The 20,451-nt window shown below is 42.7% G+C and overlaps 1 protein-coding gene across 1 annotated transcript in view; it reads left to right on the top strand.

Annotated features, from left to right (window-relative positions):
- Positions 1-19,640, top strand: part of dpp6a (dipeptidyl-peptidase 6a) — a gene marked incomplete at both ends in the record, with an annotated part of 127,189 nt that extends 107,549 nt beyond the window's left edge. The window contains 19 exons of the mRNA XM_079181593.1: positions 1,059-1,179; positions 7,985-8,139; positions 8,230-8,327; positions 8,839-8,962; positions 9,064-9,102; positions 9,241-9,348; positions 9,615-9,706; positions 10,786-10,833; positions 10,949-11,067; positions 12,534-12,605; positions 14,402-14,509; positions 14,714-14,783; positions 15,532-15,726; positions 16,236-16,290; positions 17,240-17,339; positions 18,104-18,162; positions 18,257-18,329; positions 18,440-18,513; positions 19,491-19,640. Of these exons, the coding sequence (XP_079037719.1) occupies positions 1,059-1,179; positions 7,985-8,139; positions 8,230-8,327; positions 8,839-8,962; positions 9,064-9,102; positions 9,241-9,348; positions 9,615-9,706; positions 10,786-10,833; positions 10,949-11,067; positions 12,534-12,605; positions 14,402-14,509; positions 14,714-14,783; positions 15,532-15,726; positions 16,236-16,290; positions 17,240-17,339; positions 18,104-18,162; positions 18,257-18,329; positions 18,440-18,513; positions 19,491-19,640 (1,860 nt within the window). The remainder of the gene's footprint in view (positions 1-1,058; positions 1,180-7,984; positions 8,140-8,229; positions 8,328-8,838; positions 8,963-9,063; positions 9,103-9,240; positions 9,349-9,614; positions 9,707-10,785; positions 10,834-10,948; positions 11,068-12,533; positions 12,606-14,401; positions 14,510-14,713; positions 14,784-15,531; positions 15,727-16,235; positions 16,291-17,239; positions 17,340-18,103; positions 18,163-18,256; positions 18,330-18,439; positions 18,514-19,490) is intronic.
- Positions 19,641-20,451: the final 811 nt, after the last annotated feature.

The raw sequence follows: 20,451 nt of genomic DNA, 5'->3' as shown, positions 1-20,451 counted from the left end.
AAGAGATGCAGGGTTCACTGGAGAAACCTTTAACCAGCTTGTTAGTTTTTATGCACGTGTGTATCCCCAATGCCACATTGCTGAGACAATAAGTGCTAAATTAGTAAATGGGGTAGATTGTTAGTGTAGTGTTGATCCGTTTTACAGTGTAGAAAGTAGTAAACATTCAGTGATCGTTGACAGCTGCAGTATCGGACTTCCTGCTGTGCACCATCCCAACGTTTAGACTTCTCAGTGTGAATACTTCCAGTAGAATCATTCACAAACCAAACTGATTGCATGATAGCAACTGGAGGCCCACAGATTCCCTAATCCTTGAGATCACGAGCAAACCCTTTTCTGTAATAGCCTGGGATTGATTTCAGCACGGCATTAAGATTAACGTTTTAAAATTCTAGCCCCAAGAGCCACCCGCCCTATCACGCTCACCGTGGGTGATGATGATCTATTATTCTCTGTAATGAAAGAGTTGACCTTCAGTTATCTTGAAAAGCCTGAAGGCCCTGTAGAGGAGAGCATCAAAGTCAGAATATGGTCCCACGGTTTGCCATCTTTTCACAACCATATTTTCAGAAATTGAAAAGACATCTTTTTCCTCTTTTCCTTTTGTCAAAACTCTTTGGTGTTTCTCTAATATAAAGGTAGCATTGCCAACATGTGCACTCTCTTGTGTGTGACAGGTGAAAAGCCTTATGTGTTGACCCCCGGGTTGATTTTAGCTGTGATAGCATGACTCCTCACCCGCCATATAACGTGTCGGTATGAATACCAAACTCTCCCTCAGGCTTTCTGCTGTGAGTGTTGATAATAATAATAATAATGTAACAGCTCATTCACAATAATGAAATTCCCTGTAGGAAGGCTGTCAGTCGGGGTCAGGTGCAGATCAACATTCGTATCAGCTGGAAGGGATTATATGCTTTGCTGGATGGGAGCTGCTTGAAAAAGAAGTTCTTGTCGTGGGTTTTCCAGTGTGTCTGAAGATGGTTTTGCCTTTTCCAAAATGTGATGTGATTCACGCAAAATTCACTTCCCCTCTCTCTCTCTGGCTCATGCAGATCTTCGTCTTTGAGAACAACATCTATTATCGCTCCAGGGTTGACAACCGCTCCATTCGTCTGGTGTCTACTGGCAAGGAGGGCGTGATCTTCAACGGGCTCAGTGATTGGCTGTATGAAGGTAAGGCAGAACACATTGTTGCTGTCAAAGGAAAAGAAATTCTCAACATGTTGGACTACTCCTTTAAAGTTATCTTGACTACATGGGGACTTTTCTATGTACATTCAATTTACCCCCAGAGGCATGGCGGTATTATTGCAAGATTTCCAGACAGGAAATGTGGGAACAGTGAGCATTACGCTGTCAACCCGCTGCTCTAAATCTCCCACACAACCCCACGAAAATTGTCATTTATTCACATTGGATTTAACAAACAAGAACGTGTTAAATAGGAAGTTTTAGTGTTGTTGTTGAGCAGATTGTTTCAACTTTTGACAGAGCCAAAGTAGCTGTTTCCAGTCTTCATGCTAAGCTAAGCCAACCACTGCTGACTAGAGCCCTATATTAAACCAACGGACATGAGCGTACACCGCCATTTAACTGGCTTTGTAAGGCTTCACTCAAGCTAAATGCTGACTGCGGCCTCTAACAAGCTCACAGATATTGACTCTCTGTGAGAGAGTCAATATCCCAAAATGACGAACTGTTCCTCTCATCAGGTGACCATTGTCTCAAAAGTCACTCAGGCCAGCGGCTCCCAAACTCAAAGTAAGGACCTCTCAAAGGGGTCACAAGATAAACCAGAGGGGTCGCTACATGATTTACAGGATAGGAAAGAAGACAAAACCTACTTACACTTACTTACACGCATGCAGACATCAAAGTGTCATCAAAGGTAAAAAGATCCAGAAGCATGAACGTACGTCACGATGACCAATAAGGACAATAAGTCAAGTGAACCTCTCTCTCCTCTCCCTATACCATTACTTGATTGTGAACACTCTTACCGTGTATTAGCGAGTAATGACATGAGGCGGTCCGATCCCCGGGGGCTGCATCCCCATTAGTATTTTAGCCGCGTCGCGCTTGGTTTCTTGCAGGTAAATTAAAAGTGGAAACCCTGTCAATATGCCTCCGCTTTGCAGGGCCCCGAAAATGAGTGAATGTTCTACATCGGTTGATTTGCATTTGCTCAGCGCTGGCGCGTATGTTGTACACACTCTGATACAGATGTCATGGTGCTCTGAGAGCGTCGCCGCCGCCAATCAAAGCTCACCTGTGTGCCTCGCAGTCAAAAAAGAAAACGGGACGGCTGCCATGTTAGCGCTCAACTAATGAATTTATATCCGCTGCGCTGGGTGCACTCTCTGCTCCAGTGGAACTGCATTTTAATAACGGAGGGAGATGGGGAGCGGCAAGCACATAGATAGAGAGATAGCAGAAGTAGAGAGACAGCCCACGACATACAGCGAGATGTTAATCCTCGAGTGACACTATAAAACAATACATATCCGTTTGGTGATGTGATTGGCTGCCACGTCTTAGGTTATCTGAGGTCACCGACGCACCAGGACGAGAGCTATGTGGCTGTTTCCCTCTCCGCGACTGGATTGTTTTCATTTAATTTTGTCAACCCACGGATCCTCTTATCGCCGCATTAGCCGGGCTGACATTTGAAACCACGTCCATCCTTCAAGAGCAATATACAATCCCAGGCATTTAAACATTAATCAGAGTGTTATTACAGTGTCTAACCCCCCCCGACACGTATGTGTGCGCTGCTGAAGGCCTGGTAATTTACACTTATTATTCCGGGATAAATCTTTCACTGAGAGATAAAACATAAAACACAGAACCAGCTTCATAATGCTGAGATAAGAGGGAATTGTAGAGCAACAGAATTGTATTTTGTTCCTTCCTGCACATCACTTTCCAAGTTTTTGTGATGTGATGGCATGTTGACGTTCCTCCAGTCCGTGTTATTATCTGGAGATGTCATATTGTGGAATATTTGGTGCTTATCTTTACTCTATTCGTTTGCCTGTTGTCATGTAATGTTTCATTATTCAATTCAAATGAATGCAATATATCCCAAAATAGCAGGTTTTAACCAATTATTAGTATTCAAGATCCTAATGTTCAGATTTTGTTGAAAGTGTTTTAGAGAGGTGTTGATTCAACTTCATGGTTGGAGGCTGTAGTTTGTGACGCAATTGTCTTGTAAAGGGTTGTACTTACTACTAAAGTAGGGTTAAGAGCTATTGAGATACACTACATGGCCAAATATATGTGGACATGCTTGTTGTCTGGGGATGTTCTCCATGGTGTCCGGATGTTCTACTGTTTCCTGTCTCGACATATGACAGTGCCCCCTGTGCATGAAGCCAGGTTTATAAAGACGTTGGGGGGTTTTTTTGGGCCTGCACAAAGCCTCGACCTCTACCCCATCCAGCACACGGTCTTTGAGCCAGACCTTATCAGTGGCAAAGCTCACTCATGAGTGACAGCATATATCTGCAGCCAGATTCCTACATCTTTTGAAGAAACCTTCCCAGAGGAGTAGAGGACGGTATAGCAGCACATTAATGCCCATGACTTCATATATAATGTCCAGGAGTCAACAGCGTTTTGCCAAAATGCATTCCAAGTAGCTGATGATGATAAATTGATTATTTTTATCTGGTATTATTTGTTTATTTTTGGTATTATGCTAAAAGTCACTATAATGTCTATTATTGATGAATCCCTTTTTTCTTATAAATGTCCGTAAGCCTGTAAATAGATTTGGCTGTGGTCCAGAGGTGATGCCAGCATCTGCAGGGGAGCTTAGAAGTGGCGCCAGGCTGTGTGATGTTTACATTCATCAGTGGGACCGCAAGGCCGAGTATTTTCCATGCTAATGTGAGGCTCTGCTCTGGCCAAGGTCAAGCTGAGGCTCAGACTGCCGCAGAGGGGAAATGAGGTCTTAAGCTCTGGCTGTCGCCGCGCGGCAGCTTTGGTGGTGAGAGGGTGAAAGGTTGGCAAATAATCTCCCAGGCTTGAATATCCGCTGACTTGCATTGCTGTCTTAATCCACGAATGTGTGTGTATGTGTGTGCGTGTGTGTTTGTAGTGTGCATGCAGGAGAGACGGAAAGAGACGAGAGAAGAGAAGAAAATGAAATTAAACAGACGCAGCCGAGATCCCCGTCGGCTGTGTGTAATAGTCCAAAACGCCTCAGGAGAGTCTCAAGTGTTCCGTCATCTGTCGGCTGTGTGATTATTGAGGCTGCACTGATACTGACACATCCTGCAGTGTGACGCGGCCCGAGGAAACAGCTGTTCATTGGGCTCTGGTGCGCCGAGATAAAAAGCTGGCGTCGCTTTGATTTGAGTCATGTTTGCCCCATAGATGTTTGGCTAGATGACTGTTTGCATCGCGAGGCTTGTTCGCAGGGTTGTGTCTGTTTATCGCTCTGTTTGTGGCTGAGCCTGCGGGGCCCGGGGTAACCATATAATCAACACTTGCGCGCTGGAAAGGAAAAGATTATTAAAAAGGACTAAAAATGTTGTTTTTTGGTTTGTTTGTGAAAACAAGCTGAAAACTGATGTGAGACACACAGTTGGGAATAGTTTTGTAGAACTTTTAAGTGACATTGTCGGGAGGATGTGACAAAAATCTGAATTGGGAAAGTATGTGTCTTCTCAGCATGAAAGAAATGTAATAGATTGTTTTGTTAGATAGATACCAGTAGATACAAATATCTATTTCTGTGATATTGTCATTGTAGGATAGTGATTTAGAGTTGCTCGTAAACTAAATTGTCCTGATATAAGTCAAGTGTGCTTGAGAGGGCTTGCATTTTGAATTGTCTGCAGAAATCATGGAGCATAAATGTGTGCATGATATAAATAAATATGTTTTATTGCCCATTGTGCTATAAAACTAAAACCTTTTGAAATGTAATGGAAATGTCCCTCCAGAGCCACATAAGACATTACTGCTTTCAAAGGGGGAACTAGGACTCCTTTTGACAAGTAAACATAATTCTATGTTTAAAATTGATGGAGTGCCCCATTAAGCTAGAAAGGCTTAGCACCGGAGAGGGTGACCAAATGTCTGTGCTACCATTACAGGGTAAATGTATTCACAGGGGCTATATCCTCCAATGCTTCTCTTCCCTCCTCTAGTTTAAAGCTTAAAGGGTAACGTCAGTTCAACCTGGATGCATGGTTCACATGTTGTTGTGTATCTAAGTGACTAACATGGACAACTGCTCCTGAAATTGGTCCAGTATTGAGGGAGAAAGTAGCCGCCAAACAACTAAGCAGTAATGGCTCGGGTCAACAGCTCACCGCCAGTGTGTGTCCACTAAAAGTGCTTGTTGTGTCACATTATGGAAAGGACCTGATAGAGAAATATCATGATCATCTGCCACTGTTATCTTTAGGCGGAGCCACTCTGTGCTTTTCTATTCTTGCTCAGTCATCACTTGCACTGTCACCTCAGTCAGCTCAGTGGTAACAGTACAGTATTTATAGAAACAGCTGTTTCACCCACATGTTCTCAGCGTCTTGAGTCGTGAGTCGGGAGGACGGTGACGGTAGGAGTGATGCAATTGTTACCTCTGGTTGTTGGGGTGGACTGCAGTCTATGAGTACTCAGAACACAAGAGGAAAGTAGTCAGACACTTAAAAAGCTGCGTTTCTCTCTGTGATATCGTGCTGCTCTACTTTATGATTGTGGGATGTGACACTGCTGCCCTCTGTTGGAGACATGTGGCCATAATTCATTCAAGAACAGTCTTCTTGATCATTTTGTCCTCACTATTCTGTTTCAATACTACCGTACGGATCGTGTAATAGGCACATCTTTCTTCTAATTGCAAGAAATGGACAAAATGCCACTAGCAAGGTTTGATTTTCTTCTCTTTGTCTCATTAGTTCACTCTGCCTGTATCTGCGCTCATTATTTCTCATTCGCCACTTGACCCTCGTGCATTAATGATGTCCTTTATTCAGTGAATAATGTAGTCTGCGCAGCAGGAGGGAGAACATGGAGAGAGGAGATGAGCCTCTGACAGCTCACCTTGGTAATCATCACTGGAGAAAGAAAGAGATGCTCAAGAGAAAGGAAGTGAGAGCTGGCTCATCAGAACTAGTTCACTTACACTCCCTTACTTTCTCTCCCTTTTGTCCCTCCACTTTCCTTTGTTATTGCGCACAGATCGGGATACTTTTAGAAAGCTAACTACTTTCTCCTTGACTAGCCAAGGTGACTGGGCGTCCCCCAGCCGAGCGGATCCGACAGCCCCGGCGGTTCCACTCCACATGGAAAGCTTTTTAAGCTGCTGCTGGTGAAATCAGCAGGCAGCGGCAGAACTAGCCATGCGGGAAATCTCTCTTTTTTTTTACCATTTGCAAATGCAGCATAAGGCTGTCCTGTGCTGCTCTGTTCATCATCAGACAGTGTGAACCAATCTTTCCCCACTGAACTCTGGCAGCAGGGTGCAGGTGGACGCAACAGGCAGGCAGGAAGGGCAAAGACTAACTGGACTAAATGCAACCATTGAGCCCATTTCTTCTCATGCCACTGGCTCAGAGATGTGTGGCGTTTATAATGTAGCAGTGACTAGATACTACGGGGCGCAATTACTTCTGCAGGGTTGCATCAGAGAACAAATGTACACAAGCGTCTGCGCTGAGGCTGTTTGTCAAATGACGCTGCATATCAAGTAATTCCACCAAGCGTGCACAGTTAATGAAAATGCTAATTGGTAGTTGATGTCTGTTAATTCCCCGAAGCAAGCACCCAGTCCCACAGATAAACAACATTAATGCAATTTTAATTGCAAAAGTTTCTATAAATGTAGCTAGTGGCACGCTGTAGCAATACGTGGAACTGTCTCAGCGCCGTCTGCGTCGTCGCCACAGACTTAATAATGAAGTAGGATGGAGACGGCCGTGCTCCGTGTTGTCAGAAAAAGTTCCCTCAGTGAGCTTTTATTTGCATAATTTCTTAATAACCCACTGTGTGTTGACAGAGGACTTTGTGTGTGTGCGTGTGTGTGTGAGTGTGTGTGTAGCTGAAGAGGAGGAGGTCTGTTTAACATGAGTGTGTGCGATTGCAACATGATTTTAAATACACACACCTGCACACAGAGGGTCTCAGGGGAACTCTCTCGGTCGTAAGTCTGAAATTAGTTTCTTGCTGAAAATGGCACGCGCGCACACACACACACACACACACACACACACACACACACACAGAGACGTGGGGGCAACCCAACAACTAACGTTACGCGGTGAACTACACGGTGTAGTTGTACCTGGTGAGAAATTGCTGTTTGGTTCGTTTCTAGGAAATCTGGCCGAGTTCTATTCTGGTCGATGTGCTGAGATTAAACGCCGTTGTGATTTATGACCTGAACATTTGGTACTCTGTGTGTTTTTCTGTGTAGGTTTAAGAGAGAGATACAAAGTGAATGAGTGAATCCAAATATAGCAAACAGGTCAGGCAAGAGTTACAGTATTGCTGATAGGGCACATTTCCTGCCGCTTTGACCTGTTTTTTAGAAGTATTATTGTATTTTTAATGGAGGGATTTATATAAAACTTAATTTGTATGTATTTATGAAATGGTTTGTGATGAACTGTGATTATCTTCTGGTACTGGCTACTGTAGGTTTTGTCCTTTTGACACCGTGACGCTTAAGCTGCATATTTCTTTTACTATTGTGAAATAGAAACTTTACATCCATAAATCATGTATGATCGCCAACATTCATGCAAGACTCATTTAATGAGCTTCTGTGAAATACTAATGATGCAGCATTTATACATTTTTAAATAAATTTTCCCCATAACACCTCTTAATACCTGACCATGATGAGCAACAGCAGTGTGGTTCTGTTGGCCTGCAGCCAGTCCCTGCTGTGCGAGTTATTATTTCATGTTTTATTCACCGTCATTATGATTGATGGTTCATTTTGTTCTCACCCTTCCAGAGGAGATTTTCCAGTCCCACATTGCCCATTGGTGGTCTACAGATGGTGCCAGGTTAGCGTACGCCACCATCAATGACACCCTGGTGCCCAGAATGGAGCTGCCCATGTTTACGGGCACACCGTACCCAATGGGGAAAGAGTACCACTACCCCAAGGTGCACAGTTTAATTGGATTATTGGATATTTTCTTTGGATTCTAGAAGTTGTATCATTGATATCGTCTTCTCGTTCCTCGTCCCGTTCAGGCCGGTGAGGAGAACCCAGTCATCACTCTGTATGTTGTGAACCTTAACGGCCCTCTTCACACCATCGAGATGAGGAGACCCGATGATCCCAGGATGGGGTGAGGCATGCAAACTGTCAACCAATCAATCGCTCCAATCAGTCAAATGATGCAAATCTTACACCACATGCATTCATTTTGTGAATTTAAATCTCTAATTCAAAGTCATATGTTCTCTCGCGTGTGTAATGTCTGTCAATGTATTCATTTTCTGAAGCTACATCTTTTCATTTACTTTGTGTCCTGCAAACGATTCTGTAAGAATTTGATTTCTCCATTGATGCATTTTTACTTAATGTGATCCCAAGTTTAGTTCCATTACGTTTAATGTCCCCATTTGCTCTGTTCATATTTATACCCAGTCTTTAATTCCTCCTTCGCTGTGGCTCATTATCTCATTAATGTTTCATCCCATTTTAAAATTCTATCATAATATGCTGTCAGTAAATGGAAACTTCTTCGCACATTTTTGTCAAAGCGATTTGTCCTTTACTCTCCGACTATGCTGATTTGCAGACCTTGCAGTGTAAACGGAGTAATTAGTATTTAATAACGTCTTTGTGTTTGTCAGTGAGTATTACGTGACCATGGTGAAATGGGCCACCACCACCAAACTGGCCATCAACTGGCTGAACAGAGCCCAGAACATCTCTATACTCACACTGTGTGAGGCCACAACGGGGGTCTGCACAAAGGTATGTGTGTGTGTGTGTGTGTGTTACGTGTACTGTATGTCTCAAAGGCGTTCCGTGATGTTGTATTACTTTCACTCAACTCTGTCAACCTGCTTCTACAGAAACATGAGGATGAAAGTGAAGGATGGCTGCACAGACAGGTAGTTAAAAATGTCACCTCATTCGCCTGTAGGGTCTACCCATGTACGTTCTTCTTTTGCATAATTATTGCATTTACCAACCCTTTTTTTTTGAGGTGCTATTTCTTTTGTTTAAAATAATCGTCACCATGTCTCCAGAATGAGGAGCCTCTGTTTTCCAAAGATGGGCTGAAGCTGTTCTTCACCCGTGCCATTCCACAAGGAGGCAGGGGCAAGTTCTTCCACATCTCCATGTCCATCTCCCAAGTAAGAGAATACTTGTGTGTGTGCAGTAATGTTTAGAGTCAGTAAACATCCATCACATGTTTGCTATTCAGTGTTTTAAGTATTATTCAAAAGTGTGTGTTAGAAGCTTCAGGGGTATGAGTCAGCTTTCAAAACACAGCTAAACTTTATACTTGTTGAGATAAACATACTGTAGCTCACTTGTCTGTGTTGTTTTTTTTCAGTAGGCTATAAAATCAGCGTCTTTAGAGTCTTGATTCTTTTACTTCCTCTGTTTATCTCCGAAGCCCAACACCAGTACTGACACACTGCAGTCCATCACATCTGGAGACTGGGATGTCACCCAAGTCCTGGCCTACAATGAGGACAGCCAATTGATGTGAGCACCCACAAACCGCCAGCAGCAGCAGCAGCCAGACCAACCACCACACGCTCACAGCGAAAAAGCACCAGTATATCATAATTCTGTAGTAATTTATGTCGGTACACGTTGTTTAATTATAAGCAAACAAACATCGTATGGTTGGAAGCGGTAATTTTGTCAAGCTTGTCATTCCGCTAGAGATTTGGCCTGCAGGTGTATTAAAAGTAAACTTTTTCTACTCTCTTTAACGTTAACTACTTTGTTTTAATGAAGAAATGTGAGGAACTAGCTGGCATGAGCAGAACGCTTAAGTCGAACAATAAATAAGACGTTTTTTGATCTTGTTTTAGTGTTAATTATGTCTAATATGTGTTGCTCATTCCAAAATATAAGGTTGAACAAAATACCATTGAGCTAAAGGTAATAAGATCAACTTAGAACTTTAATGTACATGTTTTTGCTGCCTCAGAGAAACTCACTTGTTTCTGCAGAGAGCTAATGAGTTGAATATTTCAGCACCACGGACAGAGACGCAGAGATTGTTGCCGTCCAACAGGCAAATGGCCCTTTTTATTGTCAAGATCATGGTCTTTTTAAAGCACCGATGCTGCATTTGGAGACAGCAACTAAACTTATCGTCTGTTGCGGAGCTCTTCCACCAGCTCGTACGGTTCCACACAATAAACCTCTTCAAATAGGCTCGGTGTAAAAAAAACGCCCTGCTGTGACTCATCCCCATCACTCCCGGGTGATTTCACACCCACACTCTGGGCCACGAGGCAACTGTGATCCGACAAACATGAGCTCGCATGTACGCAGCTTGCATTTCGCGCACACAAACAGAAACACAGTTACTCATTCCCGGTGTTTGAAGTGACTTGAAAAACTCTCCCAAAAACCTCTTTCCCAAAGGGGGCAAGATTTGGCCTACTTCTCTTCTAAAAAAAGATTCATCCCCCTTTTATTACCCCCCACCATTCATTTATGAGACAACTATTCTAGTGAGTATTTGGGGCCTCGCTTGTGTGTGTTTTTTTAACACGATGTAGCTAAACGCTGCTTCCATGACATTCTTTTTTTCTCTATTAATGTAGATACTTTCTGAGCACTGAGGATGGTCCAAGGCGAAGACATTTGTACAGGTAACGGCTGTTCTCTGTAGTATGTTTTCTGTAATGGCAGTTGTTGTTTTGATTACATTTTGCTCATTTGGATGAAAAACTAAAAATGTAAATGACCTCTTCTTTGTTACCGTAGCGCGGACACCTTTGGCTCGTTCAACCGCCGCTGTCTGTCCTGTGCGTTGTCCGACAGCTGTGAATACATCAGCGGCTCCTTCAGTCACAACTTGAGCTATTTCCTGCTTAACTGCCAAGGTAGCTAACACAGGATCCTCTAACTAAACTCTATCCATTCCTCTGTCTTCCCCCTCAACTCCCGGCCCAACTTACCCATTCTAAGGCAACAAGGAGGTTGTGACAAAACAAATGGCTCACAAAGAGTCCACTCGTCCAATTCGGCTTCGTCAAGGGAGAAAATGATATTAGCCGACCAGTTTGACCGTCATTTTGCAGCGCTGGCTTTGCCGTTTTTTAAAATTTGAGGCTGCCGATGTAATGCTGCAGTTCTTCCTACTGTCAGACGGCTGTAGGGATTTGATAACCTGAAGGGGAGGACTTATAGTGTACAGGTGAAGATGTTAGATAAAGGTCTTAAGCACAATAAAGATAGTCTTACTAACACCTTTTCTATTGTTGCTGTACATTTGTATTTCTATTGTAAGTCTAAATGTGTAGTAAAAGTCTTGCTTTCGAAAGTATGAACAACAAAGTGTTGTTTTTTTACAAATGTAAATGTACTTGGTTACTAGTACTATTCAGCATTAGTCTATATTTTTGTATCTTTTGTAAAATAAGAACCAATCTTTGTGTGTCTATTCTCTAGTTTTTGCCCGAACAAAATAAGAGCTTCCATCTTGCTGTTGTTCCTTACAACCTTGATCTATATGTGCCGTGCTGGCCATGACAATAGCAAAAGAACAGGCAAAGAGCTTTTTAAGATCAGAAAGATGTCAAAGTGTCGCAGCACTGTCTTCACACTGCTGCAAAAAACAAAGCAATTCATGTTTCTTTGATTTCAATCTGACTCAAAGCTTCAATATTTAATCACTAATCCAAGACTTTTGTGTCAGTCACCTCTGAACCGTAGAAAGTGATCGCCAGTGAAGTGAGATCAAACAGGGACGGACCACAATGCCATCAAACACTCCCTAGAAATCACTGAGAGCCGATTGTCCTGCATCTCATACATTTGTAATCCAGCCCTCTCCTCACAGCCTGCCTCAAAGAATTCATGTGATGAGGCTATGATGTGATTACCACGAGGAGAGCGAGTGGGAGGACGCAACGGAGGGACGTGAGCGATCAGCCGCTGCACTTTCCACCAGACGCCAGCACAATGTTCCTGCACTGTGTTCCCAATGTTCTAAGTGCATCAATCACTTCATCTGCTGTCCCTACTCCCTCCAATTTGAGGTCGTACGGCTTTAGCAGGAAGAACTTTTCCCCTGTCGGTGGCCTAGTTATGGGAAAGCTACTTCAGCCACTGCATTACATAAATCAAATAAGCACAGATTCGCCTCTTTTACTGACGGACAAAGGATCTGGGATGTGTCTCAGGTTTTTACTGCAGTCACTGGAGCAGACTTATTTAGTTGACGATGAACGCGGACTTTGCTCTTGCCACAAACAAAGTCTTACTGCAGCATTGTGCCTGTAACATTTCTCTGATTTGTCATGGATGTCTCTGAAACGATGATGAAACTTTCTGATTTCCTCCTCAGGACAGGGCATCCCATTCGTAGCCGTCTACAAGACGCAGAGAGACGGGGAGAGTGAGACGCAAGACAGGGAGAGTGAGTATCTACGCTAAGTGAATCATTTACTTTGGACTGTGGATTATGTTAAAGGCATCACGAGTGACCTTGTACGCAGTAGCATTGATAGCTACGTTGAAAATGACCTTGTCGAGAAAAAAGTGTTTTCCGTTGCAGTGCAGAATGACCACCTGTGCACTGCTGGTCTGCAAGCCGAGTTCAGCGTGTGACGGCAGTAATCGCATTACTCCCCACGACGGATGTCCTCATTAAATTATGAGCTGCCCTGCGTCAATATCACCCAACTTTAATTTGATTACCACGGGGCGCATGTGTGTGTCAGTCTGTTTTACCAATAGGATGTCCCTGCCCTGCTTATGGTAAAAGACCTCTTGATGTTATTACCGTCGATTATTTCATGGTGTCGGCTATTAAACGGTGCTTTTTGTAAGAGCGGTAATGTTTCCTCAATGTCAACCTACCGAGCTGGTGAGTTTGTTGTTAGTTTGAAAGGCGTCTCTTCGCTGCCGGATCTAAAATGTGATTGACAGGAAGATGATTGACGCTCGTTAAGTGTCGCATAGCAACGCAATCAGGGTACCATGATTATTAAGGAGGCCAAGAGTCTACAGCCACGTTGGCAGCTCTGTTAGTCTGTTAGTGATGGCAATTACTGTTCTTTGAAAAGAGACCGATCTTATGGTTCCTTTCCGTTCGATGGCACTTTTCAGTCAACGCTGACTTGGTCAACTGTGGTCTCCTGGGTGTAAGTCCTGTGTTTGTTTGACCCGGACATCCACCCCGTCCCCTGTCCCTTTGAAACGCTGTCGCTCTTTATACTACGTCACTTTACTTTGAAAGCCCCGTGCGAATGTGTGAACCAAAATTCATGGCAATACCATCCAATAGTTGTAAAGAGGTTTCAGTCTGGATCACAGCAGTGGACCAACCCAACTGGCAGACGATGTCATTTCTACAGCCGTACTGCTAGTGTGGCCAATACAACCGTTGTGTTTTAATAGTATATGATAAGCAGAATTACTCTCTGCATGCGTACAGAAACACACTGGTATGGCTTCAGTCAATATTTCAGACGGAGCTCTTTTTCTTCTTCTCCTCCCTCTCAGAAGGTTTAATTGAAGTTCCATCATCCTGTCAGTTTGTCAGTACAGGCAGCCGCGTGTGGATTCCCGTCCTGGATGCTGCCTTTGGACCATTTACACACACCAATCCTAAAATACAATGTTCGCTACATGCCCTTTGACTCCAGCAGCCGTGGGGATAAGTTAGTGGTGCATAAAGCAGCTGTAGCTGTTGGATAAGTACAGCCGGTTCCCGATTCAGGACAACCTTTTGACGCATGGAGTTTGCCATGAGCGAATCCAGGTCACAGTTTCAGCTGCAGTCGTGCTGTCTATTTTTCATGCTAAAAGTTTTGGAGGACAAGAGGCTCTGATGGATTAGCTTTCTCATATGAATATCAATGCACAGCTCCAATCATTATTCTACACCATCAAAAATGAATAATTTATTTCGTTGCACCAGGAAAACCCATTAACTATAGAAACTGCTTATAGGTGGTCCTTGTTATATATATATAGTTATATATATATATGCTTATAGGTGGTCCTTGTTATATATATAGACATATATATATATACATATATGGAAACACAGAACAGTCATGCTAATAATGAGTGATTTCTATTTAAATACAAGCTGATTACATTTTAGTTTAAATTCTCTGATGAGAGTGTATTGTAACATGACTCGTTTGTTAGTTTTCAGAACTTTGTAAACTGCCGTCTCATCGGTTATTCATGTGCTGTCCACAGGCATTGCAGAAGTACATAAACTGGAGAGCAATGAGAACCTGAGGCTGACCCTGGACTCCATGCAGATGCCCACCGTGGAGTACAAGAAGATCTCCGTGGATGACTACAGTATGTATCGTGTGTCAGAGCCACAGTCACATTGATAGACAGGTTATGTGTATGAGACAAACTTTATATAAAACAATATATACCGTATGTATATAAGGTTCAACATATATTTTAGAGTTTCTCAATGAAAGGGGGCTAGTTGAATTGATTGTGTAGTTCACTGTGTTGCGTTTGGGATAACACGTATTTGTGTCTGCATTACAGCCTTGTCGATGCAGATCCTCAAACCCGCCGGCTTTGTGGACACAGCACACTATCCGCTGCTCCTGCTCGTGTAAGTATGAGCACATGTTCTCACACATTGTATACATTTGGTGCACACACTTCTGCAGAGAAAAAAGCGTGTTTCCATTTGCAGTGCAGACTCGTCAGTGGAGACTGGAGTTTTAATCTGGCATATTCATTTTAATAATCCCTGCATTGTCCTCTACTCTAGCTGGATAATAATTACACTGTGACTGAGGAAACTTACCCCCCCCCCCTTTCTTCCATTTGCGTTTCTTTCCTCGTGCCTTTAACCGTCTTTTACTCTGCAGCTCAAATCTAAGATTTTCAAGAATTTGGCCCTTTGTGCTCTGCCTGCCTCTGTATTGTCACTCAATTTAAGCACCAACGTGTCTCGAATAATCAGATAATAAGAAGAGGGTATCTGCAACATTGACAATTATTAAAAGATATCATAATTCACCTTTTTGGAACACGTTATGTCTGCCGCAAGTTCATTTTTCTTTAATCCTCTCACTGTTCCTTTGTACTGCTGAAGTTGCAGTTCCTTCCCTGCACAATAGAGCTCACTGCCAGCTCCACAGCAAATAGTACTGACCCAAAAATACTAAATATGATTGAAAAGCATCTTTCAGACAAATGCTGTGTACCCACAGGGTCCCAAACAGACACAAGCTCATACCTTCTATGCAACGTTTGTATTGATATTGTGATATAATTGGAGGAAATCATTGCTTTGCATCGAGCAGTCTCGACGTCACTGATCTGTTTGCCTGTTTGTTTGTTTGTGTGTGCAGCGATGGGACACCTGGTGGTCAGACGGTGGCAGAGCAGTTCCACATGGACTGGGCCACAGTGCTGGTGAGCAGCTTCGGCGCTATCGTGGTGCGCTGTGACGGACGAGGCAGCGGCTTCCAGGGCACCAACCTGCTGCACCGGATCCAGAAGAGACTGGGGTTGGACGAGGAACAGGATCAGAGGAAAGCACTCGAGTATGTCATATTTTCATACTGTCTCATTAAAGATTTAACAGACATCAGGGTAAAATGCAATAAATAGCTACTTGGGCGCCAGAATTTACTATTATGTGACAATTAAACGATGCGTTCCAACACCACTGACATGCACCGACATTAGACTATTCCCTACGGCTTATGAAACAGTATCTGTGTTACATGAAGCCACATAAATTCCCCAAATAGAGTATCTCAATCAGAATGAATTGGTCCATTTGGAAATGAATTAAAATCTGTTTGAACCTATAAATTGCTGTCATGCAAACATTTTTTTTACATTACTTATTATTTTTAAGAATGTATATCTTTTATTTTTAGCATTTAGATGTTGAAGCAGTAGTTGTTATAGTAGTATTATAAACAAAAGTCCCTTGTAAAGTTGTGAAAACATGTTGTAAGCTACAGTTGCTATGCTGAGACGGTGTATACTAAAGTCAGAATAGAAATGTTCTTCCCAACTAGAACCAGTTTTCCATCTCTTGCAGTTTTATGTTGGAAGAGTCCTACGTTGACAAAACCAGAGTTGGAGCTTTTGGGAAGGTAAGAACATTGTCTGTGTGTACCTGAAAGCAGCATGCATGTCTTTGTTAACACCAGTCAATTTTACTCACAGTATCAAAATGAACAGTACGTTTTGGAATGTTCCATATCAGCGTTTTAATATTATATAATGATCTTTTTGGATTAACAGTGGCCGTAAAGTTCAAATTTCTCATTTTTACGGCTTCACAGTACATAAAAATATGTTTCTGGAAACATTTGAGGCGAGAAATAGGCAACGCGCTGCCTAGATTAACAGATTGATCGGAGTTCAGAGCTTCACTAGCAGTGTTAGAGGCCGTTAGGAGCACTGAAAGGAGGCAGAGAGACCTGATGTACTACTATCTGGATATAATGACAATTTGAGCAAATGTGACAAAAAAAAGTGTTTTTTATTTATGTTACCAGCTGTATAGCTATAATGTGTATGTTGCATTTTACTGCTGTAGATGTTTAAGGTTGTGCTCATTTTAACTACTTGTTTGATAGTTAATATACAGCAAGGCATCATAATCTATATGTTTATAGCTTCCCTGTCCCGTGAGAACACTTATCTCTTAAAAAAGTCGACTTTTTACGAGTTCAGAGAAACAGCCCTGTTTTCAGCTCTGCATTTTTACATCTGATCCAAGAGGCTTTCTCAATAGTTTATTCAGCTTCAGAAGTAGGAGGATTTGAACCACCTAAAGAGTAAAGAAGCACTTCGTCCTTCAGCTCATCACAAACATTCAAAAGCAACACATTTGGAGATACCTGCTTTTCACTGGACGGGAAGGGGAAGGGGATGACAAATTGTAATCTGAAAAGTAACTGTCAGACAAATGAGTATGAAGCACAAAGGCCTCCGCGCTCCAGTGGAGTATAAGTCATTGTACTTAAGTACAGTAATTAAATAAATGCTCTTCGATACATTCCACAAGTGATAACGTGCACGTTGGTTGTACCTCAGGTTTACGGAGGCTATGTGACCAGCCTGTTGGTCAGCGGCGGGGAATCCTCTGTGAAGTGTGGCGCTGTTCTCTCACCCATCACCGACTTTGAATTATACGGTAAGCTGTTTGTTTGCAGAGAATCTGTACACTAGCTTTCTAAAAGCTGTAGTCTCTGTGTACATAGTCTCTTCTGTATGTAATAAACCACTGCAGTATCCCTGCATGATTATTCCTGCTGCTGTCAGGATGTATCGAAAAGGAAAAAGAGATTGCAAATATACCACCTTTAGCGCCGCAACTGGGAGTTATTTCCATGACTATTTAATACATGTGTGTACATGTGTGTGTGTGTGTGGGGGGGGGGGGAAAGAGCTTGTTCGCCTTCTCAGTGTGATGCTGCAAGATACACCTTGAACCCAATCACAACAGTGCCAGATAAAGTTAACTACACCAGCCTCACCTCCGCTACCAAAGGAATGAAATGTGTGAAATGCAGAATTGTGTGTATCCGGAGAGTGACGGAGAAAGAGAGACGCGGTGCTCTCGTGTCGGCGCAGAGTCAGGAAACTGCAAATTAAGGAGGAACTGTGCGTCACGGTGGGAGTGATTTCACATCAATTTGATTTCTCTCACTTTGCTAGAGGGGGGTGCCACGACACTGTATACGTTTGGAATTGCAAATGAAGACATGCTGCAAACGCTTTGATACTAAAGAATATGTAGATGAGTGAATATATTTGAATATGGAGAAAAACCTGGAAACATTTGTCCTTCAAAATGTCCGAAGAACAAGACAGAAAGGACTCATCAGTCTTGTTGAAGTTTTGATTTGATTTTTATGTCAAAGCAAAGTATTAATTGAAGCCATCTCTCCCTTGTAGCATCTGCGTTTTCAGAAAGATACCTTGGGCTGCCTAAACCTGATCCGAGGGCATACACGGTAAGATTTGATTACGTTTCAAATTCCAGTTGTGATATTTACTCTAACATCTCATTCGATCTAATTTGTTGCCGTGTGTCTCATCACTCCTCAGACGGCAAATTTAGCACACAGAGCATCTCAGTTCATGGATAAGAAGTTCCTTATTATTCATCCAACAGCTGATGGTAGGTCAAGGATGTTCAACAACCTACATCTATTTATTTTGTTTGTAAATCTTACATGAAGCAAAGAGATAATTTGACATTTCGACGTGTATATCATTATGTTTTCCCAGAAAAGGTCCATTTCCAACATACAGCTAAATTCATCGCCCAGCTCATCAATGAGAAGGCCAACTATACCTTACAGGTATGTGGATTTACTTTCACTCCGTTGTAATTACTACTGCTGCTGATCCAATTTATCCGCCTGGTTCACTTATTCTCCAACCTCGGGGAGCTCTGTGATCCCAGCGGGATCCAACAGCAGGCAGAGGATTAGCCCTCACAATGCCTTCATTCCACATAATGAGATTATGAGACCTTCTTGGGCCCCTTGCATTAACACCAGGACTAATCCAATTAGGATACAATGTTCTGCAGCTGAATGTTCATCGGAGCTCATTAGTGACCGAAGGATGGGTTACTGTGCACACATGCTTTAACCTGGTTTCTCTTTAGGACAACTCATGTAAACATGATAACTCGGTTAGAATGTCTTCGTTAAACTAATAGAAAATCAGTGTGAGTCCCATATAGTGCTAAAGACTTTGCCTTGCATTTGTCCTTTTCTTTTTCACATTTTGAAAATTAATATTATTAATAAACTAAGAATCCACGAATTAATTGGTAATTGAAATGATTGTAAGTTGCAGTTGTAGACTAATTTAAATATGTACTCATGCAATGGGTTATTGGCAAATGTGGAAAATAATCATTTCATAACAGTTTCAGTTGTATATAAGATAGCTTTGACTTTTTATGGTGTGTTTGTATGTGTGTGTGTGTACAGCTGTGTCTCTGACAGAGCGAATTAAAGAGCAGGCGAGAAAGCAGACACATTTTGTTTGGATTTAGAATCGATGCTTCATCTGATCCGCTCTTTTGACCGGCCTTCATCGAGCCAACCAATCAAACTAATTACAATGAATATCATCCGATAACAATCGGTGGCAGCACAACCGGGGACACTCTGCATCCATCCATTATCCGTAACCACTCATCCTATTCAGGGTCCTATCCTTCCCAATATGAACGAGATCTAACCAGACAAATTATTATTGTCTCTGCAGTTACAGAGAAAATGGCCAAACACTGTGTCTCAGTCACCTGTTCTTTGTGTCCCAGATCTACCCAGATGAAGGTCACTTCATTCACAGTGAAGCAACCAGGCAACACCTCAGCCAGTCCCTGGTGAACTTCTTCGAGGAATGCTTCAGGCTACCAGAACGAGTGTTTGAGGAGGCCCTGGATGAGGAGAGCGATGAAGAGGTTTAGCTTGGCCCTCCTGAGGCTTGTGTGCCCTACATCCTTCCCACCCATACTTTTCGCCTTCCTAACCTCCATCCTGTCCCGTGCCCAAGCACAACACTGACATACAGTTGTACAAGATGTGCAACTCTCGTCTGTTCTTGCTCAATTTGCATTTGGACTCCCCGCGTCCGCATGCTTAACCTGAGACTGGCTTTCAAGCAGACGACGGATCTAGTCCTACATCCATCTTCACACCTTTTCTGCCCAGAGTTCGAATCCAACAGCCCTCCAGAGAGCCAACAAAGACTGGTGACCTGACGTGATGTTTTGGAGTATTCTGATTGGTTTAACAGGGAGCAGTCTCCTTCACAGCCGGGATGGACCAGCTCCTTTAAAAGCAGAGACAAAGCATCAGCTTTCACACAAACTTCCCAGCTGTGAGGAGAAGGAACACCTTATAGCACATAACTCATGGGCTTGTATATCAATGAAAATCAGACGCCTGGTGAAGAACACTGGTTGACAGTGTTCGCAGTGGTTGTCTGGAATTGTGCCGATACAGGAAATGTTACTATTTTTAAAGTTGTGAAGAACCTTCATGTTGGACTGTGGTTGTGTCTATTGTTCTTACAGTATGTAAAATAGCACACAAACATTCACTCGGCAATTATGGAGATATTTTCTTTTGGTATTCATGTTTTTTCCCGATGTTCATCTCGTAGCCTCGATTTATGTAAATCAGCGATGCTGACAGAATTCACTTACTTGCTAAATGTTTGGAAGACAAATTGCGCCATGGGTTTCTTAATTATCATTCGAGACAGTTTTATTGTGA

The sequence above is a fragment of the Pholis gunnellus genome (genome assembly GCF_910591455.1).
Source record: "Pholis gunnellus genome assembly, chromosome: 20".
Taxonomy (NCBI): domain Eukaryota; kingdom Metazoa; phylum Chordata; class Actinopteri; order Perciformes; family Pholidae; genus Pholis; species Pholis gunnellus.
The sequence above is the reverse complement of the archived record's forward strand: the minus strand, read 5'-3'. Positions and strand labels throughout refer to the sequence as shown.